We start from the raw sequence: 22,282 nt of genomic DNA, 5'->3' as shown, positions 1-22,282 counted from the left end.
CTCTCAGCACTCACAAACACACCTGCTCACATGTGAAATGCGAGAGAGACAGAGAGGAGAGAGCAAGAAACCATCGTTAAAAACACAAATTTCTGAATATTTGTGTGAGATTTTTATTACTTTGTTGATTCTATTTCTGTTTTCACGCCTGAAGCCAAAACAAACACTGAAACATTATGTTCCAATGTTTAAAACCATGTTTAAATATCTGTTTGGCTTATGAAATCGTCTAACGTACAAATACAAACAAAAGAAATTCTTGCATACATGAATCAGCAGCTCGAGACAATATTTACAGTATGAATAAAGAACACATTTGCTGAAATCAGACATTCAGAATCCCCTACAGGGTTTCCTCGTGTTCATTTGCACCCATCAATACCCTTATAAACCTCATGTAGTTAATGGATTATACAAGAAAGAGGAAATACTTGCGCAAAAGCTGCAAAGCAGTGATTGATGATACTGTACGGCTGAGTCACACAGTACACAGACGACCTTAGAGATTCACTGCAGCTATCTCCTGACATTCATTCACTTAACGATGGCAAACAATGTTGGATCTGTGATGGATCACACGGTGGTATATCATGCAGGAGGCTACACCGTATATTGTAGTCACTGAGTTCCCATGAAGCCTTGGCTTTTAAATGGTTTGTTTTCTGAGAACAGAGTCTGCAAACAAGTGAAGGCATATTTTAAGGAGTGCATACCTTAACAATTACTGATCATTAGGTCTGATATCCCCCCATTGTTTTCACGTAAGGGGTCCTCCTGTTATGTTTTACATAACTGGTCCCAAAGGAGATGACAGGGCAGTACAGAAGGCAAACACATAGCTTCCACCCCCCTTCCTCTCATCTTTGGCTTCACCCCTGTCACCCCGCCCTCAGAGAAAAGTACAAAGAGTCCCTTATGTGTGAGCACAGAGATCCGAGTGATACAGCTTGATGTCGTGGTATTCTCCCATTGTCACACCGCAGCACACAAACACACGCTGCTGTCCAGCCGCAGCGGCTCATTCAGCCCACTGACCTTCAGCCAGCCCCTCCATTCTTAGCACGACGCACAAACCGCACACTGTGCAGACCCAGAAGATCCAGATATGCAGCTACAACCCTGGTGACAAGTCTGACCAGAGCGATTTGTGGCTACGTCGCCAGTTCGCACACTACTACCCCACTACAAGGGTCAGGTCAATGTTTCAGAGCAGCCGGGTATTCTACTGCAGTAGTAGTAGTAGTAGTAGTAGTAGTAGTAGTAGRAGRAGTAGTAGTAGTAGTAGTAGTAGTGTAGCGCTAACTACAGTAATAACTAGGGATGTCCTGATCAGATACTCAGTATTGGTATCAGTGGCAGATATGGCCATTTTTTGAAAATGGGGTAGAATCGGATTTAGTCATGTGATCGGGCCGATCCAGTTTTCACGACAGTTTTCAGCATCATCATGTTTTACAACTGCTGTTAAGAAGTCAAGACGCACACAAGTATGCAACCATGTCCACAGTGTGGGAACACTTTTCAGTGGAAAACAATGATGCTGAAACTGCATTTTTCAAAATCTGCAAACTGGATGTTTCTCATGGTGGGAACAGCAGGGCTCGCTTTAATACTACCAACCTTGTCACTTGGAAAGAAATAAAGAAATAAAGCTATCGGATCGGTATCTGAAAGACTAATCATTAAAAAAATTGGATTGTATCGGGAGCCAAAAAATCTGGATGGGGACATAATAACTCATTATTTTTCAGAAATTTAAATTACTCACAAAAATTGGTGTCCAATAATAAAAGTGCCTCCCAGTGCAGAGGAGAATTTATCCTTTTTTAGCTCATTGTTTTTAATTTCTTATCCAAAACTATAGTTTTTTGTTTGGTTTTGTTTCTTTGTATCGCGAAAAGCTCAATAACATCAGCAGACAGAAAAGGTAACTAGTGAAAAATAAAATACTCATGAGTCAAGCAGTCAGTGGGGCTGATATTTTCCTCAAAAGATGGTTTAGATTAAAAAAACTAAACTAAATCAGATAAACTAACACTGAACAATGGACAATGATTCATAAAGTGGTGAGGGACATCACTTGAAACAAGTTCTATTGTTACTGTGAAATACCTAAAAGTGTAGAACTGTATGCAACTCTATAAACACTGTTGAACTCAGCCTTTAATGATCCCTTTCTCATAAGACATTATTTATGATGAAACAGTTTACTTACAAATTCATTATTTTCCAAAGGTACCCACTATTTGTTCAAATTATGTTAACACAGAAAAAAATTAAATACGCGTTTCCTAATGTATGTCAAGATGCTGTTCAAAAGGTCTTGTTAGTTACTGATGTGGTAAAGACACTGGAGCTAATGGTTCAAGTAATGTAGCAATCCAAAATTTAGATTACTGGTTATGATTTTAAATCACCTTATCAGGAATATTTTCAAATAAACTGAACATGTGAGAGACAATGTAAACATTTATCTACAGGTGGCTGTTGTTGTGCAACAATAATCTATCAAAACAGTTCATTGGTCCTAAAGTTTTCTCTGATGTGAGCAGTTGGGATCTTTGTCAGTGAAAAACACATTTTTTATCTTATTAGTATTGACTTATAGATTATCAGTGGGATTAAATGGTTAGTTGTCTAAATCATTGTGCAATAATTGTCAATGACACTGATTGTACCTAGTGAGGTCAATATAAAATGCTTAGTGTCCAATTCCTATCTTTCTAACAAAATTTTGCATCTGTTCAATCTAAACACAACACTTGTGTTCACAGAGAAGTTCAGAACAGCTGACAGTGGGTTTTCAAATGATGAACCCTTGTAGCCACTGCCTTTTAGAAAGAAAAGCTATGGGACATTTGAAAACCAAAGACACTACAGACGTCAGGACATCGAGCCTCTCCTACCTGTTTCCAGAGGAACTTGTCTTCCTGATTGATCTGCCACGTTGTGACCACGTGTATGATGGACAGCACCGCTCCGCTCAGGACCGCTGCCCTCATCCTCACAGGCAGCAGAGTGTAGATGATGTAGATAAAGAACACAGACCACCAGATTCCTTCTGAAGCACTCCTGGGCGCCACCATAAGCACCCCGAACACTTGTACCGACACCAAGACTCCGATCACCAGGTAACTGACCATCCACATGTAGTCCTGGTGGAAGCCGTTGCGGTTACACACCACCATGAGAGCCATGAAGAGCGCCATGGCCACCGACAGGGCTGACGAGTAGGCCACATGAGGAGCGGCGTGGACACAGTGGAAGGTCAGCATGATGCCGCACACGATCACAAGCACCCCCATGAGCATGGTCAGGGAGCTCTGGTTCAGCCTAAAGAAGTAACGCTGGTATAGGCGCTCCAGTTTGCGGGACTGGAATTTTTTCGACTGGAACACCCGCACCACCCTGAGCCAGCAGTCCGCAGCCGTCATCACCCCTCCGGCGCCGTTGGGACCGTTGTTGCTCATGTCACCGCTGCCTCCGTTGCACCCGCCTTTCCGCCCTTTCAGATCCCCGTCCTCAAAGCCCAAATCCACCGATTTGAGCCCCACCCCTTCCCCAGAGGCACAGTCCCTTTTGCCATAGTGGTCCTCCTGCCATCCACAGCGGACACCGAAGTTTCCCCCGCCTCCCATGGCTCCGGCCACCCCTCCACGATGGTGCTGCTGGAGAGGGGCTCCGGAAGGGGGCTCCATAGCATCCGGGTCCCGCAGACAGCTCATGTAACGCGGGCTGCAGAAAGAAGAGCCTCCCTTCCGTTTGGACTTCTTGCCATTGCGCTCTCCCCACGCAGTCTTGCGGTCGTCCACTCTGGCAACTAGGAGACCACTGAACCAGGACATTCTGTGTGAGCAGAGAAACACACGACAGTCATGGTGCTGACAGACACCGTTTCCACCCCATTGATCTATATTACTGGATTGGACATCGCCTATAGCCGCTATAGCTAGTGACGCGCTGTCATAGGAGCCATTACTATGCAATGAGTCATGTCAACAAAACGGTAGAGTTTCAATGCGGGATGCCCGTCAATCTGTCACAAAAATATTCATAGCACCCTCATTTCTTATTCGATTTCTATAAAATATGGCTGAAATTAAAACTGAGAAAATTGCCAATGTGTGTTATGTAAAGAAATATGTATTTGCTCAAGAGATAAATCTATAACAAGTCTGGGAAGTTTTCATTATTGGTTTTTGCTAACGTACAGTATTTACAGTAGAAGCCCCTTTCCGTCCCATAAAACTGAGTCATGTGTGTTATGTGTGTGTATATATGTGTAAATAATTCTAATTTTGCATTTGTTTCCTGGTTCTTCATTCACGCTGAAGTGACTAAAGACAAATTCCTCCAGCTGGTCATAAAATAAATGCAGTCGGCCCCTCCACCGCTTAGCTTGTGAAATGTACAGTGGAAGAAAAAAGTTACGGAGTTTTTTACTCTGATATATAATCACAAACTACAGGATATACCATWTGCTGACTGGACAMAACATCAGTACCAGTAATATCTACACAGTTCAGCCTAGTAGTGGTAAAGGTAATTTTACTGTTGTCCATTATATTTACCTCTCACAATATTATCCTAACATAATAACAATATTAATAAAAATATAATAATTTGTTGGAACAGCAAATTTGTCTCGTCTTTCTGGTTTACCCAACATAAGGTTGTCAAAATCAAGCTAGCATAACTGGCCTAGTTTCCGCATCTCTGACATTTTTTAAATTAAAAAAATATTTTAAATCTGTAAAATGTGATAACCTTGATCTTGTGATCTTGTTGTTGTAGTGTTGACAATTTATGGCAAAATATTGCATCCCTTTTTGATATTCCTTGCATGACTGTCTGCTGCACGCCCTTTTTACCAATGTTCCTGAGTCAAAACTCAATGCATAGCAATGGCACCAGTGCGGCGCACGATAAGTCACGTGATGTCCAATCCAGTAATATAGATCAATGTTCCACCCCTTCCCCGTCCAAAGCAGGGTTTCAGTTACCTGTCAGGGTTCTGGTACATGTTCCAGCCCTTCCCCTTTCAACCGGTTCACTCATTTATCCCCCTGGACGAAATTATGACGACGAGACGAGAGGTTTGTAGAGGCCACGCTGCAGGGCCGCAGGCTGGGAGGAAATAGATGCACGCCAAACTGCACACAAAACTCCAGGTGTTTGTGGCTCTGCCAAACGATCAGAGGCTAATAATAGGAAGAGTCTCCTCTGCCAGGCCTATCTCCACGGCTTCTGCTGGTTCTAAGGAGAAAAGTCAAACACATACACAAGATGTTAGTGCAAAAACACAGATTAGCCATGAAGGTGAGGATAAATTAGGCGAGATCAAGTGACATCTAATCTAAACTGTAATGCACGTCTTTTTAACTTAAGTCTTCCTGTACAGCTCTTTTATACTTCATTTTCAAAACTGACAGGTAGAGATATTAATCAAACTTTTAAGTTTCATATAAATTGAATGGTTACTGAAACACATTTGTGGCACAGAGAGGAGGAAAATGAACGATTTGTCCAAAAATAGTGCATTTGGTTTGGCTTTATTAAGGTGGACCAGAACTGGCTCTTTTTTGACCCCGCCAGAAAAACACTCCATCTGGCATAAAAAATTACGGAGTCAGCTGGGCTCAAGGGAGAAAATAGACTCCTTCAAAGCTCTGTTTATAGTTACAATCAATGATAAACAGACGAGTACAAAACACAGATAAAGACTGTCGACCAACAGGACACTGTCAAGACAGTAATCATTGATACAGAATGGCAGAATCTGAGGATCTGGACGATTAAATAAAAAAGTCGCTTAGAAATTTGCCAGAAAGTGATGTTGACAGTATTTTATTCTTACCCTTATGTAACTCACATGTACAGTACATAGGCATGAACTGGTTACCAGGTTCGAGGTATTCCATGTGTCAATATTACTAAACTACTAAATTTTTGCCTCATATCATTCCTAGTTTTACTGCCTAAAAACATTAGAACATAGACAATGCTTTTTCTGTTGTTGCTCTGAGCTGAGCAAACTGGAGCTCTCTAGAACCTTTATGCTTGTTGAACAAAGGAGTGGATTAGTTACATATTTTATCTGGCTGATAACTTTGTTAGCGATGGCTTGCCTACCAGAGGAGGGATATTCCTTTCTATTTTTAAAAGGTAGCATTGTTTTAAAACAAACAAGCCACAAGAGTTAGCATGTTAGCAAGTGAAATATATAAGGCTACTGCAGCTAATAACCAGCTAATTAATTAACTAATAAGTGTGTAACAATACATCGATCCACATTGATATATCAATAAATTATTAATATTTCAATTACATCCAGGCAAAACGAAAACATTGATCCATTTTCTCATTATATGCCAGATGTGGATCGATATCATTTGCACAATTTACACAATAAACGTGTTACATGGGCATATCACATCATATCAATCACAGACTTGTGAATTGAATTGAAATCAATCATGACAGACATCGTATCATCATCCAGACAAAGCTATATAATATTGTATTGTGATACAGCTGGTGATTTACACCCCTATTAACTAACAGCTTGTCAGGCTTTCAGTGTTACTTTACAAAAAATAATAATAAAGTTACATTATGCGCAAAAAGAGCAATAACGTTAAAGTTATAAATACATTTATCTAGTGATTGGTTATCTTGTAGAGCTGAAGGTTGCTGAAAGTTGTCATACTGTCTAAACCTCATACCAGTGCTGGTATGTAAAGTAGTGTAGATGTACTGTAAGTATAATTAGAGAAATAAAAAGCTGCTCCGTGAACATAGCAGATAATTAAATCAATTCAATGTTTCTCCACAGTTAGTTGCACTTATTGATATTAGTTGACACAAGAGGGTGGATTCTTTTTATGTACAAGACAGCCCTGTTACTACCACTGAAATAGTAGTTTGAAACACCTCCTACTATGTATATTTGTGTCCTAACAGCTAAATATCTTAACTATCCTCACTAAAATACTTAAAGCTGGAAGCAATGATGACATTTCCCATGGGTTGGATATCATGACAGTTTAACTTGTCTAAATATTTGAAAATTACTGTAACCTTGAATACATATTCTGTTTATCGCAGTCATTTTTTGTAGATAACTCAGATTAAATGGGTGTTGTATAGCATGAGCCTTTGTAATATTTAAGTAACACTGAATCATCAACACAATTTGTGTAACTAAGATCTTACTGCTTTAGAAATAAATGTCCAGAAATTGTTTTTGAGAATAAATACAAACTTTAGCAACAACAATAAGCCTCAAGAACAGTCAGTGGTTCTCAAATTTTATAAAATGTACTACCTCAGAAAGTATTATACTCTTGAAAGTACCAGCTATTGCAATAGATATTAAAAACAATGTAAGCTAGCACAAGCTTAGGTTCAGTTCTTACATAAACAAACTGGTCAAACCTCTAAGCCTGGTTTAATGGTGAGGTTTATTGTGGTGGTCCCACAGAAACTGAGGTCCTGGCTCTTCTCCTGTCTCAACAACTGAACACAAATCTGAGATCACCTGAATCACGTTTCTTCACTGTTTTGCATCTTTTGTCACAAGCAGGGACTACAGACTTCACTGCAGCTGCTGAAGTAGCCATGAAAACATCTGTTTACCATTGCCATCTACAATTTCCACATACAGTAGATACTCCAAATGTTTTCCCATGTTTCAAGTAGTTTCCATTAGTAGCCGAGATTGTAATGTGCTTTAACCACAAACATGTAGGGCTGTCTCAGACTAACTCTACGGCCCTGTTTACACGAGTTTTCTCTGAAAACAGTAATGTTGATTCAGGCTCATCAATATTATTAAAACACGTTCACATATATTTGCTGTAATTTCCAGGCCAGATAGGAAATTATGAACTATCATATTGTTGTATTAAAATTATTTTATTTTGACCCAAACTACGGTATGTGTCGTGTAATTTCTTGGAAGGAGGGGAGTTGTAAGATGAGGTGTGTGTTGTGCGTGTGCACACTTAAACCTTATATCTGACAGCACTTATGTGGAGCACATGAAGAGATGCATGAAGTCTGGACTATGAGAAATAAGGCAGTTACGTCCAGCGAGGTGAATGCAGGAAGCTTATTTTGGAGTGAGAACGAGGTTGTGTTGCTCCTGCGTGCTGAAAATGGTGAGAAGGACAAACAGAGCTTTATTACCAGCTGTTGTTATGATGGCTCTGCTGCTTGAACAAGCAAAGAAACACTGTAGACAGGAACTGCGGGTGGTGTGGACCCTCACTTTCACGCCTTTGCAGGGAGGGCGGTCTCTCAAAAACCTCCACTCTGAAACCTGCTTATAGAAAACTTTGATTTCAGAGAACGAGCACCGTTGTTGTGTAAACGAATGGTCGAACCACAGCAGAAAAGTCCTGGCTTCACTCAAAATCTGCTTTGAGTAAACGATCTCTATCATAGTTTAGCATTTTACTGCTAATTAGCTTGTCATTTGAACTGTAAACAGTTGAGGTCGGGGGCACCACCAAGTGGAGGGAGGCCCCTTTACTGTTTTGTCCTTCCTGCTGCCCTCTCTAGAAAGATAGTTGTATACTGTGTACAGTACGGGTGGGTAAAATAGTCCATTCAGCAATGCAGTGATTTATTTTGCAATTCAATATCCTTTCAGAAAATCCTCTGAATCGTTTCGATCACACTGGCCAGTTTGCACTTCTGTCAGGAACGATCCGGAATGACTTTCAAAGTTTCTGGTCGGTCGGTGATAATCGCGGGAGGCGTCACGCCCATTGGTCGAACCAAAACTTTAGGAGCAGAGACAAAATGGATAAATGTAAAAGTGGCCGTAAAACAAGGAAAATGTGGCCTGGCTGCAGCCCGACAACAGTCAGGTTGGTGGAGGTCTTTGTGGTGTTTTGGAAAAAAAAAAAAGAGACAGCCCAACCGGCCAACGTGTGTGAAGGTAAGCTAGTGTTGTGCTAACAGCTGTTTAACCGTCTCAGGAGACTGCACAGCCTGTTTGTCTCGTTTGCTTTAGTTCTTGAGTAAAATTATTAACACAGAAAGACATAAATTTGTACTACAGCCAAAATGCGTTGATGTTTTATGCCTACCTCCCCCAAAAATGAAAGTTTTCTTTGTCAGACTGTTATTTTCAGATATTCATAGTTAACATGAATATCTATGGGCGGCACGACGGCTCAGTGGTTAGCACCGACGCCTCACTGCAAGAAGGTCCTGGGTTCGACCCCCGGTTTGGACCTGGGGTCTTTCTGTGCGGAGTTTGCATGTTCTCCTTGTGCTTCTGTGGGTTTTCTCCGTGTACTCTGGTTTCCCCCACGCCTAAAAACATGTACGATAGGTTGCCTTCAGGCCCAAGCCTCCCATGAAAAAGAGATCTAAGATCTCAACAGGACTTGCCTGGTTAAATAACAATAAATAAATCGGATTTTCAATTTTACACAGGATTTTAGCTAAATGAAGTGAGGTGATGATACATGATCTGTGATCCATCCTGGCTGCAGGATTACACATTTATTACAGACAGAATGTTGATGATGACACAGCTACTTTGTGTTGGGTTTAAAATATGAATTAACCATAAAATCAAAAAGGAAAAAATTGTGTAGGTCTTCTGGATGGGTTCTTCTCTAATGAAACAGGATTCCATGCAACCTTCAGGTGAAAATGAAGACCCCAAACCCAGACCCAAACCAGTGGTTATTCCGTATGTTGCGGGTGTTTCGGAGAAACTGAGAGGTTTATTTTCTAAATATGATGTCCCAGTGGCTTTCAAACCCCAAAACACATTACGGCAAAGGCTGGTTCACCCCAAAGATCCGGTGCCCCGGCACAAACAGAGCAATGTTGTATATGCTGTTAAGTGCCAGGAGGACTGCGACCAGTTATACATCGGGGAAACAAAGCAGCCACTGTTCAAAAGAATGTCCCAACACAGACGAGCTACATCTAATGGCCAGAACTCTGCAGTTTTCACTCATTTACAGGCCAGCGGTCACTCTTTCAGAGATGAGGATGTTCTCATTCTTGATAGGGAGGAACGTTGGTTTGAGAGAGGAGTAAAAGAAGCCATTTTTGTGAAGAAAAACCGTCCATCATTAAACAGAGGTGGAGGCCTCCGTTTTCAGCTGTCCCCCTCCTACAGCGCGGCCATTGCCAGTATCACTCCACCCCTGGTAACAATAAGTGTTAATTAGGTGTCAATGATAGCCATGTGATGTGAGTATCAGTCACACGGAGGCTGGGCTTAAAAGCCTGAATTTTGCCTGAAACTCTCAGACTGAAGAAGTCTCTTGGAGAAGAGACGAAACATTTCGTTAAAGAACCCGTCCAGAGGACCTATACAATTTTTTTCTTTTTGACTTTTTACCTGGATTACTGAGATGCATCAGGACATTTTTAACCATAAAATGTATCAATAAAATTTCAACTATCGAGCTCTATGAGGACTCTCTATATTCATACATATTCTTATAAAGTATATGTTGCAATACAATTGGTTTGCCTCAGTCTCTGATGTAGGGCAGCAAATACCCCACTGCCCCAATCCTTCTGTGTCATTTAAAGTGTGGATTTTATGTACAGATTCTCACAGATTGGCAAGAGTAAAAACATGCAATGATTTCATTCCAATCCCCAACACAAAAAAGTTTCGAGCTCAGGATTTTTCTTTCACTTTAAGCCTTAAGTTTGTCAGGTTTTATGTTTTCACTCCATTTTTAGAACAAGTATTATTGTGCTACTGCTTTATTTCCAGACGTTTTATTTCTCTAAAATGAATGTATACCATTTCTGTTTATATGAGTAAGAAAATAAACATCTAAAAATAATTCACAGGGACTCTAATGAATTATTTATGTACTTATTATTATCAGGATTTATGTCAAATATTGAATCAAATTTAAATTTACAATCAAACCAAATCAAATTGTGACCCAAAGAACTGTAAGTGAATTGAATTGAGAGGTTGGTAACAATATCCACCCCTAGTGTACAGAGTCTATTAGCAAAATATCTCCTGAACCACGGCACCGATTTTAATCAAAACAGTCAGAATATACAGTACTTACTAATGAACATGGTCGGTTTGTTAGTGTTTACCCAATCCAAAAATACCACCACAGCAAAGCAAACTTATCAAACTCAAAACCGACTTTACTTCAGTCAGTTTTACAGATATTGAGCTAAAATGTGGCGTGGTAGTAGCTGAGAGTCATCCTCCACACATACCCTAAGAGCTAACAGATTGTGTGCAAGAGTTAAAACATTGACATGCAAGGCAGTGAGTAATATGAATCCAGTAAAAAAAAATGCTACTTTTAAATAGAAATATAAATTTACAAGAGGAGGTTTTGTTGTTACTGTGCTTTTCTCAAACAACATGCCAACTGGAAAATTACAAAAGTAGGTCTATAATTATATTAAACATAAGAACATGCATTTTAAAATTTTTTAAAAATCTCAAATTTGTCAGGTAATGCTTAGATTTTTTTTACAAATATCTGCCCTGAATGAGGATGCAAATATTCTGTCAGTAAAGCTGAGGTTTCATTTTATAACCCTTTCAACAAAAACTATGATTATAGAACGATGCTAGGGACCCTCGCAGTTGTTTGTTGCTTCTGTCTTGTTTTGTTCTATTAAAAAAAAGCCCCCCAACTGGAAAAGCATCCACCTTGGTGCATCACTACAAGGTGCTGGTGTGACAAAAAATGAGCATGACAGTGGTGGACTTTGAATATTCAAAACTTACTGCCCATTCCTAAACAGAAGGCAAATCATGACCTCCCATACAGCTGTATTTGTCCAATATATGAAAAGAAGGTTAAACTGAAAAACTAAAGGGTCAAGCACATTCATTTCAGCCACAAATTTTTTCACAATTAAGGCGCCACACACTGCAGAAAAAAAGATTATTTTGTGCACAATGTCTGTTTTATCTCCATCCAGGGTTTATAGCCACTTGACTATCTTTATAAATGTCTGTTTTCAGGTACAACAGTCAGACTCTGGAAGCGAGTAATTGACGCAAAGTGCAGAAAGCGTAAACACATGCCCACAAAAATCGGACAATTTCATTTGTGGATTGGGGGTGAAAAGTTCAGCGGACACTGTGTCAAGGAGGGGTGGAAGACGGACACAATTTTCGTCACAAAACTGTGACAATATCGGCTGATTTAGCCAGTTTGGATGAAGCGTGTGGAGGCCGATAGGGTTGAAAAATAAATGGGAAGTGGAGGTTCCCCCATGCCTGCGTTTCACCTCAGACCACAAAAAGACTACATCCGCCTCTGTCTCTCTTGTATCCTCCTGATGGTGACTGTGGATTGATGAGAGGAGGGTTTACGCTGACATGAAGAATCCCTTTCAGTTCTTTTAAGACTGGTTGAGTCGATGGACGTCCACAGATGATGCGAGAGGAAGCAGCGGATCATCTTACCTGGTCAGAAGAAACGCAGCGCCTCCTCACCGGAATTTCTTTTCTCTCTCTCAGAAGGGAGCCACGCTGCGTTGATGAAGCAAAAATAGCTTTTCCTGGCCGTATATTTGGTCTGCCTGCGCCTCCTCTGGCACCCCCTCCTCCTGGCTCAAGGAGAACCACCTCCCCTCTCCTCCCACTCCCCCCACCACCTCCTGCACAAGGTCGACCAGCCGCTTGGTTGTGTTTGCAGGCTGCACCGGGCTTCTGCTACCCCCCCTCCCGCACACACACCTTATTGACTCATTCATTGTGTCCAAAGGCCCTGCACGGATCTTCTCCTCTGGCACACTTCCTCCAGATGATGCAGATAAAACACATAAAGCACTCAAAGGACATTAAAGCCTCCTGAGCTGGTTTTATTTAACTATTTATCCATGTTTCTGCAGCCGCGTTGTGTTCATGTGCGGATGATGCGTTTGCGGTCCCGGTGTTTGAACACAGAGGCCCGTGCGTGAGGGCCCGCATTCAGACAGCGTAGACTTTTTGTTACATAACACCGTGGCCTGTGTGACAACAATAAAACCCAAGTCCTGCCTCTGGACCCTCCTCCAAAAATAAGAAGATAAAACAATACCAAAATAATAATAATAATAAAAACACGCCTCTACAGCTAGCGTCCTTCAGTCTGCAGCAAAGCGTTCACAAACACGACGAGCGGTCAGGAAAATAAACAACTTGTTTTTACTGCTGCACATTCCTCAGCATCCGCCGGAGGGTTCGCGAGCGAGCACGAGCTGCAACAAACCCCGTGATTATTAATCAGACACGTTGCGGTGAAATCGGTTAAAAGAGAACCATCACGGGCGCCTGGCGCGAGCTGCAAGTCCGTGAATGAAGCCTGCCAGGTGCGAAAGCGATGCGGCTCATCCCTCCTCTTCTGCTCCACGCACACGCGCGCGCACACACACACACACACACGCACACACACGGGGAAACGTGTACTAACCGTGCATCTCCACCAGCATGAAGAGGAGGCCTCTTCGGGTCTCTCGCCCAGCTTATGTCATTCAGTTCGGGACAAACGCAGCGCAGACTGAGAATGAGGCGCGCGCGCGTGAGCACACACACACACACACACACACACACACACACACACACACACACACACACGGACCAGCGCAGCAGACGCGTTTCACACGGTTCGTATGACAGCAGAGCACGGATTCAACGGCCTGCAGCGACTGGAGGATGAATAGGATATAAATCAAAAAGGGTTAGGGACTCACCGTGATCATCTTCTGTTGCTGTCCTCAGACACGACCGCTGCTGACGAGCCCATCCGGCAAGGAGCGTCGGTGCGGCCCGGGTGGAGGAGCATTTGTAGCCTAGCCGTGCCAGAAAGGATGGTCCGGGTAAAAAAAAAAAAAAACGAGTGGCCCTGTGGAGGGTCTGCTCCTGCCTTCTCTTCTCGCTCCACACGCTCCCTTGCCTCTCCTCCACCTGACCCTCTCGGCTCCGAGCGCCACCGTCAAGATGGCGGTGATCAAAACAGCCCACTTCCTGTTGTACCTTTCAAAATAAAAGCCCGCATTCCATTTACGTGTCTATACTGTATATCTAGACAAGGAATTTTTTTAATAATTTAAAACAACACTACACAAAATTTCAACATAACTTTGTATTAATCTAAAAAATACAACTATAAGTAGTGAACGTACTAAGATCTATGTAACTATTACATAAAGCTACTGACAGTTGCTCATCAGAGAGACAATGGTAATTAGGGCTGCCACAAACGATTATTTTTATAATTGATTAATCACCAAATTTTTTTTCGATTAGTTGACTAATCGGATCATACATTAATTGAATATAAAACATACAGCTTATCGAGCCAGAATGCAGCTGCTATTATATAACCATGGTTAGATTTTAGCTATATGCTAACTAAAAATAATTGCTGTGGAAGGCAAGTTCTGCTCTGCAGATATTACACTGAACAGGTTTCTCTTTCATTTTCTTAAAATGATCCCTCACTTTTGAGCTCGGTTGCCAGGTAGCCATGATACCAGAGCCTGTCTGTATAATGTCTTGTGACGTCCACGGCCTACCCCAGTTACCACTACTGTGCATGTGTGTCGAGGACAGAAAGGCAGACGTGGCAGCAGAAGGTGTCAAAGCAGTTTGGAGAGAAAAACAAAGTAAACAAAAAAAAAAGAAAATGATTAATCGATTATTAAATTAGTCATCGATTATTTTAATAATCAATTAGTTGTCGACTAATCGATTAATCGTGGCAGCCCTAATGGTAACCACACTTTCAGTACTGACTATCAATTGTGTCTAACTTCTTTTAAATCATGATAGAAAAGCAGACTGACAAGTAAGCCTAAAAAATGTCATTCAAAAACCAAAAGTTAGATCTTAAATATTATTGAATGGTGAGCAACTGATGTCCCTGATTATAAAATATGTGACTTTTTGTTTTTTAGGAGATATGAGAAGTAAGACCACCCTATACTTCCTGTGTTGAAGATAAATTATGTTGTATAACTGAAGCCAAAGGGAATTTAGGTGTGCACAAACTTTTCAGAATCTCACAATGAACATAAAACAAATTAGGCTATAAAACACAGACATTCTTGTTGTCTTAAACCCAGTGTCTGAAAGGCAACAAGAATCTCTACTTTTGATGTATAATTTGTTTTCTGTTCATTGTGAGTGTATGAAAAGTTTATTTGTAACAAAATTACTAAAGCAAAGACAATAATAATAATAAATCTGAGCCTAAAACCTATAAGTCCTGGAAAAAAATGTTGAAGGAATATAAGGATAAAAGGTCACTAGAATAAACAAATAGTATGAACAGACACTGCAATGAAATATGAAAATAAAACTCACTGAGGAGAAATGGTCATTTTGAGAAAAAACAAGAAATTCTCAAAACAAGGCGTAAAATAACTTAAAACTGAATCAAATCCCCACAAAACGCCCAAAATAATAATAATAATAAAAAAACATTTTACCAAAATAAATCATGAGAAAAAAGCCCGCCAAGATAGAAAACAGTTACTCAAAATTCAGTTACATTATGACAGAGACTAAATAAATAAATAAATAAATACAATAGTGCAAAATTGTTTGGATTGATTTTTTTTATTTGAAATAGGTTGAAAATGTTGGTAATTTTATATGAATTTTGAATAAAATGGTTATTTCTCCATATTTATTTAAAAAATGAAGGCTAAATAGACATAGAGCACAACTATTATATTTATTGTAATTATTATTATTTTTTCTAATAACCACCGGACACTACATCTGAGAGACACAGAAAAATATCCAGATAAGGTGTTTGGTTTTAGGTTATTTGTTGTGACTGTTTCAGCATGTTGCATCAGTTCATCTGAAGTTCCACCTTTACTTTAAAAGTGCTCTCCTCTTACTTCCGGCGTGACTTTGCGTCACTTTGGCTGCTTTGACGCAGCTCTGCTCCCACCACTCAGTCCGGTTCTCAGGAACTCGGTACTCCCTCTAGAGGTGAAGAACACCCCCCACCCCCGTGGTCTTCAGCTAACCTCAGATGGAGGGAAAAAACTGCAATAAGGAAAAGAGGGAAGACAAAGTCAACTGAAGCTTTATTAATCATTTAGTTTACAGCAAACAGCAGTGATAACTAAGGATGGTTTTCATTACAAATACATGGTCAAATAGAGTCTGACCCATTTCTACTGGCCATGTTTGTTTCAGAGGAGGGGAGTTCACTTTAAATCTTTATTTACAGTTTGAGTTTATAAATAAATTAATATGCACTCATTAAAATTATATCAGATAGACAGACAGATATTTTTGAATATGATTATTAGTTATAAATTATTTTGTTTTAAATGATAAATACAGTCAATAAATTCAATTTAGACATCCTAGAACCTAACTCCACCAATCATGATTTTGCCAAACTCTACTCACACAGCCCATAAACTCCCCCAACGCTGCAGAGACCCCTAGTTGGTGAAACCAAGTTTGTAGTAACAGAGCTAAAATGGTAAAAAAAAAAAAAAATACTAAGCCAGTTTTATGGCTCAATAATGTGATGAAGTAATTATCTGATCTGTGCGACAGGGCGATTGTGGGATTAAACAACAACAGATTTTTCACAACGATGACAATATGAGAGAGATATCCGTCACACATTTATTATGTTTTAACTGTATGTGTTCCAATTTGAACCACAAAATAATACAGCTGAAGTGAGGATAAAATGTAATTATTTTATTTATTGTTTTGGACAAAGCTCCAGAAAGCTGCTGCAGAATGAGACACATTGGTGGCCCCAGAGCCGTAGATTATAGACACCTGCCATCAACGGACAACTTTTTACTAATTATGTAGTATTGTGAAATTTGTTGTTAGATTGGATTATGGCTGAACTTAATTAATTAGACCGTTTTTATTCTGAATCTATTTTAGAATAAATGTATTATGTTCTGAATATTGAATTATTTTGGTTGTGAAAGGGTAGTGCTTAATTACAGTTATTTAAACTAAAACATATTTAAGTTTTAGATATAAATGCAAAATGTAATTTAATCACAAGAAAAAAGAAGAAGCACTCAGAACCGTGCACAGACACAGCCATGTTTTAGTAACGTTCTATACTGAGCACAATGACAGGAGCAGCTTTGAATTAAACTCGAACAGGATGTACAGGTGGAAACAAACACTATTTCTTAGTAAAATTACCCTGGCATCCTCAATGCACTTATTCAGATTTTTTTCCAGGTCTAAAATAAACAACCTGTTCTTTATTCAGGTGAACTGGGAGAGGAAGAGGACTTCCAGGTAAAGCATTTAAAACATGATTTATTTTTGGTCCTCTTACAGGTTTGTTGATGTTACAAAACTGACCAGTAGAGGCCGCTGTTGTGCTCTGATCTATGAGCGTTCATTTAGGGAGTTCACCCAGTTCAGAGCAAATATCCTCCAATCTGGTTAGATTAAGTGGATCTGCCCTTCATCTTCTCATTTAGGCTTCTCTCAGTCTGACACAAATCAGAACATGAACACATGTGACTTTAAAGCACACGAGCGAGGGAAAAGACAAAGAAAAGATATATAGATGACATGGAGGGGGTGATGGAGGATGACTCGCTGTGGTGACTCCGAAGAGGGAACAACCAAAGGGAAAAAAAAAAAAAACTAGTCTGATATTTCTTATATGAAGTGTCTGAGTATAAAAGGTTAGAAACCTAATGAGGCAATAAACATTTTATAATATACTAACACCTTTGATCTGTCTAGACTGCTCCTCTTGTTTACCTGCCTAATCTCTAATATCAAATAAAATCAACACATTTACACAAACTATGCAGTCCCAGTGACTCCTTGGAAGTTATTAGTTTGGTTTAGAAGAAATCATCCCTGTCCGACACAATGTGGCTGTTCATAAAAGCGGTCAGGTGATAAAACGTTGAGCGTTAAACAAACAGAAAGGAGCAGGCACCAGCTCACCACAAGGTCAATAAAACGCTTTGAGGAAACAAAGTCTGATTTTATGAGCCTGTTTGATCACATTTCCAGCTTATTATTATAATATTTAATGTTATTTATCTGTAATAAATATTCCAACATTAAAGTGTGATGTTAATGACACATTAAGTTTAATTTACTGGATTAGTACAGACAGAAGGAAAACATCTCAGCCCCTCCTGATTCACTGTTTACTACCTTTAATGCTGTTTTTTCTTTTGTTAGCAAAATATCTCATGAATCACTCTACAAATTTTAACTTTAGTTCTGTGAAGAAGTGGCTCAGCATGTACTCTATTCTGGTTTTACGTCTGTCTCTGTTACGGACTCTGCAGCCTGCTTTGGTTTGACACAACTTTTGTTGTCATGTTGTCACTTCACTGTTCACATATTTGGATACTTTGAAGAAATCTGTGTGTTAGAAACAACACAACAGATGTGCCCCAGCATTTAGGGTGAAGTTGGTTTTAAAGTCTCAATGCAAAATACAGAAATGTGATTTAAAATACACTAAAAATGTTTCTATTTACATTTGCAGTTAAAATTACAGAGTTTCAAAAGGTCCATCCTATAAGGGATCCCCGATTAGTTGCAACATTAGACTTTATTTTATAAACATATTTTTTAACTGTAAAATAAACACTGTAAAATTACTGTAAGCTATTTAGTATTAAATATATTTTAACAAAGATGGAGCCATTTTATTTACACGCAAAGCATTCTGGGTAAATGATGACGTGGATAGGTCCTCGGTGTGAGCGAGTTATATCCACCCTGAAGGTTAATCTTGGACAATATCTGADMATCBACTCTTTTAAATGAAACCAGAGAGCGTTGACAGAGAGGAGAAGGTAGAAATGACTCAGCCTGTAACTGAAAATATGGATGGAGGACAACAGAGCTGCTTCATGGAAGAAGAACCTCAGCTCAGCCTGTTAGCCTTTGCGCTAGTGCCGACGCTATATTACCTTATAGGTATTAGCTCGGTGCTAGTGCGACAAACAAGCTAATCTGAGGTCCTCCATCAATATTTTCAGTTGCAGGCTGAGTCATTTTCGCGTTCCCCTCTCTGTCATGTGGATGGAGGACCTCAGTGACGAGAGSAGAATGTGTAGCACTGAGCTGCACTGACTGCCGAACCGGCTGCCGTCGCCGGAAGTAGCTCGGAGCTAACACGGCTCCCTCTTTTACCAAGGTTTAGCTTAGCTTTCGTTGCCTGCGCCACAGGTTTGCGGACCATTGGAAGCCTGACGCTTCGGTCGGTCAATCTGACCAGACCCAAGAATACACTCACTCTGAGTTCAAAAAGGTGAAAAGCCCCGAAAACTACCTCCATTGTCCGAATCTGATCCAAACAGATCAAGTACGCCCGCTCGAGCCGAGACGGGCCGGCTTCACACTCATCATCACTCATTTAGAGACTACGTCTTCCCCAACATCCACTTCTTTTTCAAAACGCCCCAAGTCCTCAGGATGCACTCTGGGACTGGCCGACACGCGATTGCACGCCACTTAGCGAGTTAGCGTATCCCGACCAGACAGCCCCGTAGCTAATCAGGGTACGGGATTGGACTTAAACCTGCGACACTGAATCACGGCTTACTTCTTTTGCATTTGCAGTCAGCTGCTTTTGAAACGCCACCAAACGTCACTGTAAAAGAAAGAGACAGCATCTCAAACACATATCAAATCCACCACTGCGTGGTGTCAACAATACTTACCTTTCGCTCTCCTCTCTCAAACGAAAAGTGACGGGGGCCAGGCTAGAGAGCCTACTTATGGGGTCGCAAGGCATCATGGGTAATTGTCTCTTTGAAGAAGAGACCTCGCTCTCAAAATATCTCAAATGATGCTGTTTACATCTCTGAGACGAAGGCGAACGTAAATGAAAAATAATGACTCTCAGACTTCGAATGACGGCGGTGACGTTGGACCTACATGTGATAAAGAAAACTGTAAAACACAAACGCATTCTCTCAAGTTGGAGGTTCAAGCCTTAAGAGCTGAAAATCAGTTACTTAAGGAGAAAATATCTAAAAATGAACTTAATGAATCTACACTTCAAAACAATGATAAACAAGTTCTTATGTTAACTGGACTACCTACAGTTTCTATTCTGATAACACTTTTTAATGTTGTTTCCCCAGATCTTAAAATGAAATCAGCACTGACATTATTTCTACAATTTGTGTTGACATTAATTAAGCTACGAATGAATTTAAGCTTTGATTTTTTGGCTTTTTATTTTGGTGTTGATTCCACCACAGTTTCAAAACTTTTTAAGCACTGTGTCAGTGTAATGTATTGTAGATTAGGGCCAAGTCTTATTCTCTGGCCTGAAAGAGACATTTAAGAAAAACTCTACCATATGCCTCCGTAACAAACATTTAAAAAAAAACTATTTGCATTATTGACTGCTTTGAAATATTCACTGAAAAGCCAAGTAACCTTTTAGCTAGTGCCCAGTGTTATTCAACATACAAATCACATCACACTATGAAATATCTTATTGCTATTAGCCCACAGGGATCTATTTGTTTTATTTCTAATGGTTGGGGAGGCCGCACAAGTGATAAGTTTATCACAGAAAATAGCAACTTTTTATCACACTTGCTTATCTCATGTCTCCTCCTCAACAATATCACTCTGAAAATAAAATAATAATTACTAAGCAAATAAAAACATATGTTTGACATTATGTGAAAACATAAAACAATTACTACCTCACCTGTTCTTTACTCACTGACAACTGGTCAAAGACAGCTTCTGCTCTTTTCTGCAGCTCGTCTCTCCTCACATCTCTCATTTCTTTCTCATAGAGGTTTGTGAGGGGATCTGGCAGGTCTAAACTTTTTAGGGACAGATGAGTCTGAATGCTCCCTCACAACAGACAAGATTACTGGTTTTATTGTTTGTCCATCTTTTCTACAGCACTGGGACAGGTTTTTGTAAAGCTGACTTTGCTCACTTGGGGTCAGTGGTGGGAAGGCTTTGGGGTTGGAAGAGGGTGTTTGGGTCTTGCTCTGCTTTTTGGATTTTTGTGTATTGTTGAAAACAATATCCTTTCCCTGCAGGTACTCCACCTTCTTCATAGCAGTTTCTCTCGGTCTGTCCCATTTGCACTTTTTACATGTTGCTGTCGTCTCTTCCTCCCTATCTTGGTTATGCTGCCATAATTTGAACAGCATGGCAGACACATGGGAGCAGCACTCGCCCTGTCCAGCTGTGCAATTACAATGTGCACCTAGCACTGCCCATCTCTTCTAACCACTGCCCATGGGGGCTCATTTAATCTTTGTGAATGATTCACCTGAAACAAAAGTCAGATACACAGCGCCATGTTTCAGCTACTAGCTTGCTGACTAACGTTAGCTTATGCTAGCATAATGACAGGCTACTTACCTTTACTGTAACAACAAACCAATCCCGTTGTGCTAAACTCCACAGTAGAATCTTGGTCACAAATCCCGACTGAATCCATTTATATCCCTCTAGACTTTTGTAGCCTTCAGTGAATCTCCAGTGTAGTGCGACGGAAAGTTGATTAGGTAGTTGTTTATGTCGGGACGCTGCACATTCGGGAGTCCCGCCCCCCCGCCACCTGATCAACTGTTTTAAAAAGCACACCAGGAGATAAATGTGGATGACTGATTTGCAGTCTGTGAAGTTTTGTGGTGTATCGATGTGCATCGCTTTCTGAAAGTTGACAGCTTCCATCCATTCTCGGCTACCAGGCAGCTCGCTGTTTCCTGCCAAAATGGCGTCATAAACAAACTTGGTCACGTGACTCCCGGAGCTCGCACATGCCGGGCGCCAAACTTGGTCACGTGACTCCCGGAGCTCGCACATGCCGGGCTCACGTGGCTTTGTCACGTGAGTGCATAATTAAGAATTTTTTGCTCGTGACGTCAACGATACGTCAGTGTCTTTAAAACTCTCCTTCCATTACAGAATCAGTCTTCAATCCTCGCATTCTGTTGCATGGTGACCTGTTGGAACTATAGCTCTCTGTGTTTTTTCTGAATATTATAACAAGTTTTTTGTTTTATCTTGAAGATTACTAGCTGTCTGCAAACAGTAACTTCACAATGACTTCTGAACGTCAAAATTCAAATTCAGACATTGTCAGAAGTCCTGGAAAACTACAAGACTCCAAGATGAAATCTTTGATGGATGAAATGACTGAAGGGTTTTGTCTTCGTACGATTTTAGATGTTTATCAAGTCAAAAAGTTTCTCGGACGAGGCCGTTATGGTTTAGTTTCTAGATGCCTGAAAAATGAGACAGAGCCAGTTGCTCTGAAAGTTGTGAGCCCAAAAAACGGCC

At 40.4% G+C, this 22,282-nt stretch overlaps 1 protein-coding gene and 1 long non-coding RNA gene across 2 annotated transcripts in view; both read right to left on the bottom strand.

Annotated features, from left to right (window-relative positions):
* The window catches only part of LOC106524252 (adenylate cyclase type 6), a gene marked incomplete in the record, with an annotated part of 74,656 nt that extends 60,710 nt beyond the window's left edge, over positions 1–13,946 (bottom strand). Inside the window, 3 exon segments of the mRNA XM_014017980.1 lie at positions 2,907–3,846; positions 5,004–5,256; positions 13,714–13,946. Coding sequence (XP_013873434.1) covers positions 2,907–3,846; positions 5,004–5,023 — 960 coding nt within the window.
* Positions 13,947–15,564: 1,618 nt separating this feature from the next.
* On the bottom strand, positions 15,565–21,792 carry LOC106524254 (uncharacterized). Its single transcript, XR_001310990.1, has 2 exons — positions 21,359–21,792; positions 15,565–16,024 (listed from the first exon to the last, which is right to left on the bottom strand). It is a non-coding gene; the product is annotated as an uncharacterized LOC106524254 (long non-coding RNA).
* Positions 21,793–22,282: the final 490 nt, after the last annotated feature.

The sequence above is a fragment of the Austrofundulus limnaeus genome, unplaced genomic scaffold (assembly GCF_001266775.1).
Source record: "Austrofundulus limnaeus strain Quisiro unplaced genomic scaffold, Austrofundulus_limnaeus-1.0 Scaffold180, whole genome shotgun sequence".
Classification (NCBI taxonomy): domain Eukaryota; kingdom Metazoa; phylum Chordata; class Actinopteri; order Cyprinodontiformes; family Rivulidae; genus Austrofundulus; species Austrofundulus limnaeus.
Note: the sequence above shows the minus strand (reverse complement) of the source record. Positions and strands in the feature narration are given on the sequence as shown.